General features: G+C 34.7%; 1 protein-coding gene and 1 long non-coding RNA gene across 4 annotated transcripts; both read left to right on the forward strand.

The window, feature by feature from the left end:
* The first annotated feature begins 241 nt into the window (after positions 1 to 241).
* Positions 242 to 5,406, forward strand: LOC110862799. Of its 3 annotated transcripts, none has more exons than XR_004833514.1 (5): positions 242 to 2,882; positions 2,954 to 3,060; positions 3,160 to 3,651; positions 4,220 to 4,361; positions 4,533 to 5,406. XR_004833514.1 is itself a non-coding variant. In XM_022112005.2 (2 exons), the coding sequence occupies exons 1-2, from the start codon at positions 4,297 to 4,299 to the stop codon at positions 4,846 to 4,848; spliced, it is 381 nt and encodes a 126-aa protein (XP_021967697.1). In that variant the 5' UTR covers positions 4,082 to 4,296; the 3' UTR covers positions 4,849 to 5,406. The 3 variants fall into 3 exon arrangements, 1 of the variants encoding a protein (XP_021967697.1); XR_004833515.1 differs by having other exon boundaries at positions 3,160 to 3,593; XM_022112005.2 differs by lacking the exons at positions 242 to 2,882; positions 2,954 to 3,060; positions 3,160 to 3,651 and having other exon boundaries at positions 4,082 to 4,361.
* A 927-nt stretch (positions 5,407 to 6,333) lies between these two features.
* LOC118433686 lies at positions 6,334 to 8,635 on the forward strand. Its single transcript, XR_004833521.1, has 2 exons — positions 6,334 to 8,209; positions 8,283 to 8,635. It is a non-coding gene; the product is annotated as an uncharacterized LOC118433686 (long non-coding RNA).
* Positions 8,636 to 15,049: the final 6,414 nt, after the last annotated feature.

Here is a 15,049-nt window from a genome sequence, read left to right on the forward strand (position 1 = left end):
GAGCGTTGAAGAAGGATGTCCTACTGATGGCACAATTTATTTAACAAAGTTAAGACCACCAATAATCATGTTGATGTTCTCAATAGCATTGCAACCTACTTTATCGGAAAACGACTTCATTCACTTCGGGGGAATACAACATTGCATCTTTTATTTCTGCCGTGAACGAAAAAAACTTCGGTGGCATAAAGTTCTCCATCCATTCATGGGAGAACAACAGAATTTGGATTTCATTTATTGACCCTACCAAGGATATACTTTCTCTTTATCGCAGAACTTGTGCAAAACTTTAGGGTACACACGTTGTATCTTCCCTGGTAGTGGGAATTACCCGTCAGAAATGTCCCAAATTGATGTAGGTCGACCACCACATAATGAATTATGGACGTTATTTTTTCATAAATGGACTACAAAGAAAATTGTCACTACAGTAAATTCAACTCTGGAGAAGTCAATTGAATGTCTCTCAAATCAGACTGATGGTGCAGTAAAAGTGCTTCTGTCATGTGACGGAACTAAATTTACAATCCATAAGTCCAACTCAAGTTTGTATTTACAATTCACTGAAGACTTCAATCTCCAATTTGGTTTGGATCCGGTATTAATTGGCTCCACATTGACAATTCTTGACAAAAATTCCACATCGGCACACCCCTTTACTCTCAAAGACGAATGGAATAAATGCAGCAAAAATCTTACCATTGTTTCCTTGACTAGTTCATCTGAAACATTTATGAAAGGAGACGCAATTTCTCTCCTCGGTTTAATTCAAAGTATAAACCGCCGTTTTATTAAATCGCCATTTTTTATGAATATTACAATCTCAAGTTCCAAAAATCAACCAACTTCAATAATAACGTTTTTGGATCAATTCGATAAATATATAATAACTTTCTCAGAAGAATTAAGTCAAGTTTTGGGTATTAACCAAACCCAGTTTCATGCAAGTGGAGAATATACTGGGAGTACTTCAGCTGACGACGAAATATTCAATGGGCTTGATCCGGATCAGGAATTTATTATTACGCTTACTCAGAAAGCTATACAGCGTATCCATATCCCACCACCTCAATACATGTCGTATCCCTCAACAGTGAAGACCATAAACAACGCTCTACAATCCTTTATCTCGCACAAAATTGCTTTAACTATTTCTCAAGACTTCGAAAATTTGGAGATAAATATTTTCACAAATTTATCTGTGACTTTCTCCCCTTGCTTAAATAAACTTTTTCACATGAAACCATTTGACTCCTTTACAAGTTCTTCAACATCAATTCAACTACCTCCGATTCTCCTCCCCAAAGATATAAACACAACGCCACAAATAATCCCATCAACTTCTCAAAATGCAGAAGAGGAGGAGGAGTCAGGTACCGCCATGGATACATCACCGGACGATGCTGTTGATGATAATACTAGTATACAAGTGGAGGATGATGCTCGTAAAGTTCCAACTAGTCAAGACCAACGTAAATGCTACACCATAATTAACGAAATCCTTCCAACGAAGCGATGGTTGAACACCCTTTCAAAAAAACAGTATATAGAAATAGTACACCGATGCGGTAAAAAAACAAAAAAAAGCAACTTGGACAAGATGGATGGTTACATGACTTTGATTGTTGACATAGGAACTTATAAAACGGATTTCATAATACAACCAGCCTTAGTTTTTTCCAGCGATTTAAGCAAGGTTGTACCAACTCGTCGAGTTTTACCCGATGAAGCACTCGAGTGGTATATAGTTATTGGAACCGCAGACACGGAGAATGTGAATCAAGAAATAACCGAACCATTTGTGGAACATATATACAGCTCAGTAGCAGGCTATAGCAACGCAATTCCTTATGAAAATTATCACCCTACTGCTATACTGCTCCTATACTTTAAATTTAAGGATCGTCGGAAGATGAAGAGATTTGCATTGAGTAAGAGAACTTTAGATGTCGACACAGAATTCGTGCCAATGCAACTAACTCCAGATCTCTTGGCCTTAATAAAGGAACATGCGATTGATTTGTTTGTTTACGCGCAAGGATGTGGGCCCACCCATGGAAAAATAATTCAAAAGATGTACGAGGGGTATCCAGAGGATTGTGTTGACAACATATTTGCAACTAGAACCGTTATACCTTTTCACGAACAAGATATTTTGCAGACATACAGTAGATGCACCGATAGCATTCACCCATTTCAAATATCATCGTTTGCCGACACTGACGAAACACCAGGGGAAACAAATAAGTGCTCTCCTAATTCCGAAATCATATATGAATTCGATCTTATTGGAAAGTCTTTACAGTCGACCGCACAGAAGGCAATACTCAATGTTTGGGTTTCTTTGCGGCAAGGAAAAACGAACCCATCTATTCTAGAAGGTACTCCCAGGGAAGTGGCGGCTCGACTTGCAGGAGTAACAGAAGCCCAACTAACCCGAGCAAACAAAAGATGGAGGGGAAACACAATTTCGACACCACAGCGCAATGGAAAGAGGCCCTGTCCAGTACAAACAAAAATTGATGAATTAGATCGTAATTGGATTAGAAGTGAGATTGTTAAATCATATAAAAACGGTGCCGCCATAACTGCTGCCGACTTGTACAAAAGTTTATGCATTACAAAAAGAAATATTACGACGATGAGATGCTTCGTCATCGATCCAATCCAGATAACCACTCAAGACCTGACATATTTCATTGCTCAAAAAATACTTTCCATAGAGTACTACATTTAATGGGATTTACTAACGGGGTTATAGATAAAAGAGCAGGAATAAGTCAAAGAGAAGACATTGTAATATGGAGAGGAAAATACCTTAGAGAACTTCTCCGAAACGAAGCTGCCGAGAAGCCATGCAAAATAGTTTATATTGATGAGACGTAAGTCTACCTTTTCGGAATGTTTAGGTTCCGTAATTTGTGAACACATCTAAACCTAATGGTTGTTACAGGTGGGTTGATGGGAATATGCATGTGGCGCGAGGTTGGTTTCCAAAGACGTGTAAATCCATCAAAGAAATGGCTCCATTTACATATGGAACAACATCGATGGCAACTGGTAATATTAGGAGTATTCATAACAATGTTTTGAACATCGTGCTGGCAGCCGTCACCTTACCATAAACCAATAATTTAAGTACAAAATTACTATCTATAGGTCCTCGTCTGATTGTTCTGTCACCGAAGATGGTATAATCCCCGAACTTGTTCTCGTATACAAAGTGTCAAAATCCCAGACTGCAAGCGATTATCATGACAATGTAAATACCCAAACGTTTCAATCGTGGTATATAAAGTTGTTGGATTATCTCGACAGGACAAATGAAAAATGGATCATAATAATGGACAATGCTTCATATCATTCCACCAAAATTTTACCAAGGAAATCAGAAAGGAAAGAAGTTCTTTACAATTTCTTGCAGAAATATACAACAATGCCTGGTCTAAATATTAAATTGCCCTCTGATATGAAAGCAATAAGAAAATTTGAGCTGGAAGATATGCTGGAAAAGTAGCTCGGTTGCCGGAAATGCGGGATGAATTATATACAATCGACAAATTGACGAAACAGCGGGGTCACAGGGTTTTAAGGTTGCCACCTTACAACTGTGATCTTAATCCAATCATTAAGATATCTTTTGCATGACCTGTAATATATATAATTTTGACATATCTTACAATGAGGAGGTGTGAGGTGGTTATCGCCGATATCCACCGGACTAATTTTAAATTGTTCACGCTCAAAAATAAGTGGACCCGTATTTTTGCGTTTATGGGCATGTCCACGCCCGTGGCGGAATTTTCAAAAAAAAAATTCAGCCAATAAAAATCATTTTCAAAAAACTTTTAATTTTCAAAAAATCGGTTTTTTGGTGTCTAGAAATTCAGAAATAGCATGAAAATATCAATTTTTTTAAACTTTTAAAAATGAATTTTATATTTTAAGGGATGTAATTCTTAACAAAAATTGGGTTTATTTTTTTAAATCGGGTTAAAATTCGAAAGTTACAGCGTTTTCAAAAATCCGAATTTTCGCCTAAGTTTTTCTTAAAATTCCCCCACGGGTGTAAACATGCCCATTCAGGAAAACGCAAAAATACGGGTCCACTTATTTTTGAGCGTGAACAATTTACAATTAGTCCGGTGGATATCTGCGATAACCACCTCACACCATCGCATTGTTAGTATCCATATTTAAATTTGGTGACGTATTACAGAGAGGTGCTGGAAAGACACAAAACACAATACCAAACGAAGGAATCACAACAAAAACTTAGATGACATCAAGTTGATAATGCAAGAAGAATTAAAGAATTATGACAAAACCCTAGCTAAAAATCACTTTAAACATACTAAGAGGTTGGTTTCAGATGTACATTATTAAGGGCTGAAGCGAAATCCCTTTATGGAAATGTCCTGTCTGTCCGTCCGTCCGTATCCACGATAATTTTAGAACGGACTTGAATTTTGACATGTAGTTATCGCCTATATATTATAATGTGTTAAATTTGTATTTTTTGTCACTTTAAGGTTAGAAAATAAGTATTGGGAGGAGGATGGAATACTAGAAGAAACACATACTTCTCCAATTATAATAACAGAAGAAGATGAAGATAGTGGTGATGAAGATAGCGATCAAGAAGACTGCATAGCGCGAGCTACAACTGTTGTAATGGAGAATGGCGACCAGGTTGATCATGGAGGAGACTTGTCCCTCTGGGATTGCGACTGGGCGTACGACATATTTGAAAGGGAACTTGAGATAGGAAATTATATGGTAGACACAACAGCTACTCGTGGCAGAGGAAGAGGTAGAAGAGGCAGATGCCGTCAGTGCCCACTTTAGATGCACAATAACAAAAATCATAAATATTTATTTGCTAGATTTTACGGTAACAATTTTATGTTGAGTGTATTCATTACGAGTTAGCACGTTCGTATCGTAGCATTTTGAAACAAAAATGGAAAATAATTACCAGCCGTGCAGATGCACAAGTTTGTAGATGAATTTTTAAGCCAAAAATTTTGGATGTTCATTAATAATCTCTAGTGTTATTTTAAAATTTGTGTTGGAATTCAATTATTCAATAGCTTGTAATTAAATCTAACTTTGTAACCAGCATTGTAATTTTGTAATTTAAGCAATATTGGGAACGAAATTATAATTTGAAATTTGCGTACCAAGTAATTTAACGAGCTCTGACACATGCTAATATCAATTTTTTTGTTATTTTGTAAACATTTTTCGAAGTTATCATTAATAAAAGTTAATTGATTGAACGCACGGACGCACAGCAAAGGTTAAAATGCTCTAGTTATAAAGAAAAATTGGTTAATTTGTATAGTAATTGTAAATTGGTAATATAATAATGCAAGTAAATAAAAATTTATAGTGCAAAAATAATGTCTGGGCAGAGATTTGAACCTGTGCCGGTCAGATCCCATTCAACTGGGATCGGATGTTTTGTCCCCTGTGCCACCATGGCACGACTTCGGCCGAAAACACATACATCCATTTCTACCCGTCGGGCGAGCTCTTTTGTCAGCCACTGAGACAAATGAAACTGGTAGGGACATTAATAATAAATCAGAACCAAGAATTGTGCAGTGGTGTGTGTGTGTGTGTGTGTGTTACCAGTTGAACTTGGCGCTTGATTACACACGTGTCTCACATTGTCCAAGCTAACGTCACCTAGCGGCAGTTTGGGCACTATGTTGCATTTTTCTTTTCTAGAGGGCGTTTTTCGCTAAAGTATCAAAACGTTCCAAAAACGTTGACGAACACGAGAACAACGAAACACACCCTTTACCTGACATTTGGCCTGTGACCTGGGGACACCCACTAGACTTGACACTTAACCTGTGACCTGGGCACACCCACTAGACTTGATATTTTACCGCGGCCCACTCCCAAGGGTTGACACTTGACCTGTGACCCCACGCTATGGTTGACACTTGACCCGTGCCTTACTAATTTTAATTACCTACCAGCGCCAACTACCGGACGTTGGTTGCTTTTCAGCGCTAGAGGGCGGGCTTACGCTTCAAGTGCCGAAACGTGTTTTAAACGTTAGAACAATTAAATACTCCCTGGAATCGACTACGCTTGAACGCTGGGCACACCCTGGAGTCGTAACTGAACGTTTTTCGTGGTCACACCCTTCTGAACGTTTTTCGTGGTCACACCCTTCTGAACGTTTTTCGTGGTCGCCCTGTTTAGAGTCGTGACCGAACGTTTTTCGTGGTCGCCCTGTTTAGAGTCGTGACCGAACGTTTTTCGTGGTCACACCCTTCTGAACGTTTTTCGTGGTAGCCCTGTTTAGAGTCGTGACCGAACGTTTTTCGTGGTCGCCCCCTTTAGAGTCGTCACTGAACGTTTTTCGTGGTCGCACCCATAGAGTCGTGACTGAACGTTTTTCGTGGTCGCCCCTTTAGAGTCGTGACTGAACCTTTTTCGTGGTCATACCCCCAATAGCTGTGACGGAACGTTTTTCCTGGGTATACTCCTTACTTTCTTTGTGTTCACACATTTTAGATTCGTAACTGAACGTTTTTCATGGTCACACCCATAGAGCTCAGACGGCACGTTTTTCGTGGTCACGCCCTTTAAAGTCACGTTTTTCATGGGTGGTCACACCCTTTAGAGTTATGGCTGAACGTTTTTAGTTGTCACACCCTTTAGAGTCGTGACAGCACGTTATTCTTGGTCACACCCATGGAGCCGTGACTGAAAGTTTTCGTGGTCACGCCCGTAGAGTTGTGCCTGAACGTCTTTCGTGGTCACACCCTTTAGATTCGTAACCGAACGTTATTCTTGGTCACACCCATAGAGTCGTGCCGAACGTTATTCTTGGTCACACCCATAGAGTCGTGACTGAACGTTTTTCTTGGTCACACCCTTTAGATTCGTAACTGAACGTTTTTCGTGGTCACACCAGTTAGAATCGTGACGTGACGAACTCAACATATTAAACACTAGCGTATAAGCCCGTCTCCCACCGGGCGACGGGCTTATTTGATTTCGTGAAAATTAAGTGGTATTTCATAATTCCACCGAATGATTTTTGTTTTCTACCTATATTATTAGCTGGTAATGTCGGTTGGCAACGGAAGTGAAACTTTCACCACTTTCACTTCCGTCACGGAAAATTACTTTCACTTCCGTTGCAGACAAACATTTCCAGCTTATAATATAGATGGCGCTATACAACGTGACAATCAAGTTCACGCTCCTTTGCTCTGTGTGAATATAAATGTTTAACAATTATTCAGCAGGCATTTGTATCGCAAAAACTAAATAAAATGTTTTTACTTAGAGCCCGCATTGCGGGCTTAAGAGACTAGTATAATTTAAAGTGGTTGAAATTATAGTCGAAAAAATAATTACAGTTGTAGAGTTACAAATTTTGTAATCAAATTTTGTAAAGTGTAGGATTTAAACGACTTTGCAACTTTTTTTATGTATAATTAAACTATTGAAGAGTAACTCTTATTCCTCTTGAATTAATCGATACGCAAATTCTGGAAAATGTTAACATAGGTAACTTCCAAAGTTTTTGCATGTTCGAAACAGTTCATAAGTTTTTTAGGTTTTCTGAATGAAATTTTTCGTAAAAAGGGGTGTAATTTTTTTCCCCAAAAAATTACGAAGAAACTCGAATTTTTTTTATTTGCGAAGATTGCTGATTTCGAAAACCATTTATTTATCAAATAAGTTGTGATGCGAAACGATACGTGTACATCAGTACTACTTGAAACTGAGGAAGGTTTATAATGGAAATAAATATTAGGTCCTCTCAAAGCTCTAAAAAAAGAGCAGATTTTTCTGCTCATCGCTCATTCTGATCTTTTGTGCTCGGCTGTGCGCATGCGATTTCGCTCAAAATCAGATTTTCTTGCTCAACAAAAAAATCGAGTTTTGGGTTGATTTTTTCTCTCATAATCCTGCTCATTCTGCTCCACATCAGCAAATCAGTTGTTTGTTTACTTCAATTTTTGGTTTAAAACTTAAGTAAAGTTTTGTAAAACATATTATTTATCATTATGGGTCCCAAGACCAAGGTTAAGAGTACCAGTGTCGAAAATGTTGTAAATCCCGTAATTTGTCGTAACAAGTGGAGGTAGGCGGCCGAAAAACATTTCGCTGGACACCACAAATAAAAATTGACATGACACATTATGTCGTCGACAATAACACCGCATTTAAGGTAAATTATAATTTGTTATCCACATGTAATTTTGAATGACCAAATCCTTAATCGCAAAAAAATGTTTGAGCAGGTGACCAACCGCACTGAATTCCTTGGTCGTCTCCAAGATGCTTTGGCCCTTAACTGCGAAGAAAGTCAAATAAAAATGGATTTGGCAGATTTCTTAAAACGTACACAAAGACTAAAGAGAAGTTAAACCAGTCGGGTTTTGGGATTGACCCTCAGAAAGACGAAACTCTGGACAAAAGTGCGGTCATTTCCATCCATTACATGAAATCAAATGATTTTCAATGCGATAAAATTACGATTCAGCGAAGCCACTGGAACTCAAAATTCAATTGGAAACTATTAAATCTAAATTTTAGATATTTGACTTATAAAATTGTTTATTGCTGCTACATAAAATAAATTATTTGAGATAATGCTGTTCATTAATTCTCCTGCAATATTTTCACAATGCGTGTTGTTGAAACCCATTAAAAGCCATGCTAAGACCACAATGATAAAAATTCTCATATCTCTTGACGTTCAGTTATTTTCGGAATTTTATGAATTATGAGACTGAATTTACAACCATGAAAATGATAACAAATAATTGAACTTCCACAAATAAAGATCACGATTCTCAAGTATTATGATCGATAAAAAAAGTGGTACGTTCAAGGCTTGAGCAGAAAAATCGGATTTTTTATTTTTCTGCTCATTGCTCATTTCGCTCATTTTTTTAGCCTTGAGAGCTCCTATTGATTTTTAATTGCATTTTAAATTCATGGTTTTTCGACTTTTGGTTAATTACTAAATTCATATTTAGTTAATTCAATAGTTGGCTAGTTTTTAGAAAAGAAAGTATAACAGTTTTTCCACGAATTTGCGACATTGCTAAATTTTGGATCTGGTTTTTCAATGCTAGACTTGCAATTTGAGTTATTTGCGACTTTAAGGAATACGATAAAGAATGAATGTTTTCCTTGTATCTCGGAAACCAAAATAATAACGATAAAATAATAATATAAATAAAATTTAAAGTCGTGGAAAAGTTTTAAAATATAATTACGCATGTGGGGTTAACAAATTTTATAAAATGTCGGATTTAAACGACTTTGTCAATTTTATTGCAGTTTGCCAAACATACAGAAATTTGACAGATACTTGAAAATTGAAATAATTGGCAAATAATTTCATCACTTTTTTGCATATTTTGATTGACACAAAATTACGCGGATAGGTTCATATATAGTTCAATATCAATACTCTACACACGCATAAACTTTGGCAATTAGAAATGGCACGTTTTGGTGCAGCTCTCAGCAAATATTTGGCGAAAATGCGATTGTGCACCGCATGTTCTATGACAAAGTTTGACGTTCACCAAATTATCTGTCGATTAAGGCTATTTGGAAGGATATCGAGATAGTTGAGGTTCTCTTATTAAATGAAATCTTCGTTGATTGAAAGTTTGGCAGACATCAACATACAGGAACTTGAAATTATTAGTAACTCGCAAAGGTTTGGCAAATTAGAAACATTGACAAAATTCATTTCTATATTACGCACGTGGAATTAACAAAATTTACAAAAATTCGAATAGTCGTTTCTTAGAAAAGTCGGATTTAAAGGATTTTGTCCAGTTTTTGCGTAATCAAATGCTTAAAAACCACCCAAATTCAAAGAATTCTTACACCCAGCAAGCATCAATATAAGGTTTTGCAAAACGTCGCAAATTTGAAACATTTCCTTCAAAAGGGTGAATCTTATTTTGCAAATTTACTCGGAAAGATTGTTATTTCGAAAACCATGTATTTGTTAAACAAGTGATCCGAAATGAAATCCAGGCAAGATTAAAAAAATGTTAACATAAATATGTGAAGTTTACAAATGTTAAAACATAAATATTTAAGATTTACAGGATTTAAACGACTTAATCAATTTTTTGTATAGTAAAATTACTCACAAAAAACTCAGATTAAACCTCACAGTTGGAAAATAAAATTTGGCAAACATTTACAAACATAAATTGGACATTATCAGTAAGTCGTAAAAGTTTTTGCAAATTTGAAACATTGGCAAATTTTCTGTTGCAAAATTTTGGATTTAAACGACTTTATCAATTATATTATGTAATCAAATTAGAGGGGGATTTCTTCCAAAATTTTGTCACAATGTTATAAGAATATGCAGAGGGGGATTTATTCCCAAATTTTGTCACATTGTTATATACTTGTATTTTGTCATGTAACTTTATGGGCGTTGCGCCCGAAAAAGTTCAGTGAATAAAAATTAAAAAAATGTAATCAAATTAGTAACCAAGTAATAACTAAGATGTAACGCCTCCATCGCATCGGTCATAACATGCAAACTTTTCGTAAATTTAAAACATTTTCTAAACTTTTTTTCTACATTGAAAACGATGGAATGTTTGTTTACTTAGGAAAATCAGCACGTTTCAATTTCAATTATTTTGAAAATAGAAATTATTAAAATATGTTGTGATGTGAAATCATATGCTATATGATTTTATATGATACTAGTACATGTTACTAGAGCGTCTTGCTTACTTTCTTAAAATCGGAAGAAAGTTATAAAGAAACTTCAAAAAAAAAGTGCAAATGTTTTGTATCAAATTTTATCAGTTTACAACTGCACCAGTTTAACGTCGGAATAACAAGTTTATCAAATTGTAATGGAATATATGTATTGTTAAAAGATTCTTGTTCAGCGTTCGGAAAAACTAAGTCTTTCGTTGCAATTAAAAAAGTTCTGAAGAAAATTAGCTCAGAAATTTTTGTAAATTTACTCAGATCAAGGACGTCTTTTTGTTATGTAAAATTTCATATTTTAGAAAATTGATAGACGTTGCATGTCAAAAGGTCGTGACGTCACGGGGATGAACGTGTCGAATTTTTCGTTTCGACCGGTTTACGAATTTTTGGGCGAGAATTTCAAAAATAGACGTAGTTTTAAACATGCATTTAAACGTATCAATTTTTAAAAAAGTGTAATAAATTATAAATAAATAAAAGATTCATGCCTGTAAAGGTTTTGATATTGTTCACAAATTTACCCCAGCAAATCGGCAAGTTTTTATTTGTCAAGATTTCCTTGTATTTCGAACATTAGAACAATGAGGGTATTCGTTATTTCTTCGTATCCGTAGTATCTTAAAATAGTTTACGAAGATAAAACAAGGGGTCAGCTTTCGTAAAAATCGTAAGCGTAGTAACGCGATTTTCGATGAGAAAATCTTACGACGCTTACAAAATCTCGTAAGCGTCGTAAGTTATTTTACGATACAAAGAATACTAAGGATAAGAAGAAATAATGAATACCCTCAATAACTTGAAGTCGTGAAAAAATTCTAGAAAATAATTACAGAAGTAAAGCTAACAAATTTTATGAAATGTACGATTTACACGCCTTTGTCACCTTTGTTATATAATCAAATTGTTTTCCGTGTAGTACTTCAGATAAAAAATCGGCATATTTAATCGCATGCAAAGTTTTCGAAAATTTGCACGAAACTCTTTTCTATATAGAAAACGGTGGATTACTCAGATATTGCAGTGTTTCTGCTGTTAAGTAACACCTGCACGAAATTAGTGGACAAAAATGTTTTTCTTAGTGAGGCAAATACCTAACAACGAAAAAATTACTAAGTATGCATTTGACCCACCCCAAAAAAGTGACCATCTGCGATATCTCAGTCACTTTTCAACCGATTTTGATGAAATTTTGCACCGATTATTGTTACATAATATAGAAACGGGATCTGATCCGACTAAGGGATTACGTGATCTTGACCGGAATTATGGGCAAAAATGTAGCCTTAGAAACACATTTGTAATTATTGCTAGTTACTAGCAAACTTTATCAAAAGTTTGATACCCACGAATTGTAGGGCAGTTTATCCCGAAAATTTTAAGTATAAATATATCAAAATCCGTTAAGAATTGGCTTAGTTATTCCAATTTGAAGTTCAGAAATTCCTGCTCGTGCTACGAATCATTGCCATTGACAACGACGCAAGACTAATAAATTGAAAACAAATTACATTCAAAACTGTAAACAGCATAACTAATTGTTTCTGTAACATGCTTGGTAAACTGCGTGAAATTGTTGTTGGTTTTGCACCTCCAGATCAGGTCTTTTGGTGTTTAGAAATCTAGGCCGGACATTTTGACCAAAATGATATAAATCGGTTAAGAAATAACGGATTTATTCAATTTTAAACACCCAGAATTTAATAAAATTATTCCGGATCAAACTACTGAAAAGGGGTAGTGCAATGCAGTCATCCAATGGACAATCTAATTCCCCAATTAAAAGTTATAAATAAACAAGGTCCCTAAAAAGGGGAAATCTTAGTGAGGGAGTGCAATCACAACTAATAAATAAAATTAGATTGGAGAATTTTTGCATCACCGCTCTCGGTACCATTTTTATTACTGGAAGCATTAATCGTTTAAATAGAACACTTGCTCCCTCAAAAGGTTCGATGATTTTGCATAGAGTAGCCAAATTAATATATGAAGTTGAAATTTGTATATTTTTTTAAACAAATACGTAGCTCAGAATTATTTAGCCATTATATCTTACATATCTACCTCAGTTAATTTAACCCACTTCTCGTTCACTACACAGTAAAAATGTATTCCTTCCTCAATTTATTCAATAAAACTAAGAATTCATGCGTATGCAAAGAAAAATTTATACTGCATCCAGTAAAAATGGTACCGAGAGCGGTGATGCAAAAATTCTCCAATCTAATTTTATTTATTAGTTGTGATTGCACTCCCTCACTAAGATTTCCCCTTTTTAGGGACCTTGTTTATTAAACAATAATAACACCCATCCGGAAAAGTGCACAAAAAGAAACGCTGCCCAGAATATCAGCATGTCTCAACATTATTTCGAAAACCGAAATTTTTCAAATAAATTGCAATGCTAAATAACATGTGTACACCATTGTTAACTTACTTGCAAATGTTTACTGCCAAATTTTTAGCCGCTTAAAACTGCATCAGCAGTTTTCACTATGTATCATTTAAACGTCGATATAAAAAGTTTTTCAAAATGTAATGGCAAATTATGTTAAAAGATTACAATAGTATTTATTCTTTGCGCTTTTTGGTTTCGAAATTTACACGCTTTAATTTTTTTAACTCGGAAATTAAAATAACAACGATTAAACTATAATGCAATTTATAGGTGTGGAAAGTGTGTAAAAAATTATTATGAAGGTAGAATTAACAAATTTCAAAAAATGTATGACCTAACCGACTTTGGCAATTTCTCTGCATAATCAAATTAGTCAAAAGTGACGTAAGCTGTAACTTACAGCTTACGTATCAATATTCTAGAAAATTTATTTCTGGACAAGAATTCCAAATTTTTTCCAAATTTATCCCAAAAAAAGTCGGCATGTTTTTGTTTCTAGATAATATTTTGAAAATCATTTATTTATTAAATACGTTGTGATGCGAACTCATACGTGTACTACTTAAAAACTGAGAAAAGTTATTGAAACAAAATATAAATGTTATTTTTGTATCAAATTTAAGAATTTAAGAATTGCATCTTAAAACGTTGGAATGACAAATTTTTCAAAATGTAGTGTAAATTAATTTTAAAAGATTAAAAGCATACTTGTTGCATTTGTTTGTTCCGAAATTTCGTAACAAAAAATTGACACGTTTTAATTTGTTTTTAACTTGGAAGCTAAAATAACAACACGATTAAGTAAGAATGAAATTTAAAGTTGTGCAAATATTCTAAAAAATAATTACAGATGCGGAGTTAACAAATTTTATCAAATGCAACCGGACTTCAACGACTTTTACCAATTTTTTGTATAGTAAAATTACTCACAAAAAACTCAGATTGAACCTCACAGTTGGAAAATAAAATTTGGCAAACATTATCAGCAACTAGCAAAGTTTTTGCAAGTTTGAAAGATTGGCAAAACTCATTCCTAAGACAATTAAGACAATAGTAACAATAACATGACGTGGTAAGTCTGTGAAAATTATTTACAAATGTGAAGTTTACAAATTGTTTAAATTACGACTTAAACGACGTTATCAATTTTTTGCATAATTAGATTTATCAGAAGTAATAACTTAGATGAAGCCTTCAGTTGGAAAATTTGGCAGACATCAACATGGACATAACTACTCACTCACAAAATTTTTGCAATCTCGAAACATTTGCAAAGCTTGTTTCTACATAGAAAACAATGGATTTTTTAATGATTTAAGCCAAACTCGGTATGTTTTTATGGCTCTAGATTATTTCGAAAACCGAAATTTGTCAAATAAGTTGTGACACTAAATGGCACATTTACATCTGCCTTTTGACTTGTTCAAAACCTGACAAAGGTCATAAAACAAGGCTTTAAAAAATAGGCAAATAACCGTTTTCTGTAAAATTTGAGCAGCTTAAAATTGCATCATTACCCGTCAAATTGACAATATTGTAAAAAATGTAATAGAAAATAATGTTAAAAGGTTATAATCTTCCTTTGTCGGCTGCTTTGATTCCCAAATCGGCACATTTTAATTTCTTTTTACATTAAACTCTGTTTCAAGTTACTTGAGTTCCCCGCCTTGAGTACATTACATTACATTAGCCGAATGAGCCGAATTATTTTATTATTTGACACCACTTATTTTTATTTTGGCGTAAAAATCATACGAAATAGAATAATTTAAACGCCAAAATGAAAATTACAGGTCTCAAATAATAAAATAATTCGGATCGTTCGGGTAATGTACTCCATGTGACCAAATCAAGTAACGTGAAACGGAGTTTAATCTCGGAAACTAAAGTAATTTCGATAAG

The sequence above is a fragment of the Folsomia candida genome, unplaced genomic scaffold (genome assembly GCF_002217175.1).
Source record: "Folsomia candida strain VU population unplaced genomic scaffold, ASM221717v1 Fcan01_Sc069, whole genome shotgun sequence".
Classification (NCBI taxonomy): Eukaryota; Metazoa; Arthropoda; class Collembola; order Entomobryomorpha; family Isotomidae; genus Folsomia; species Folsomia candida.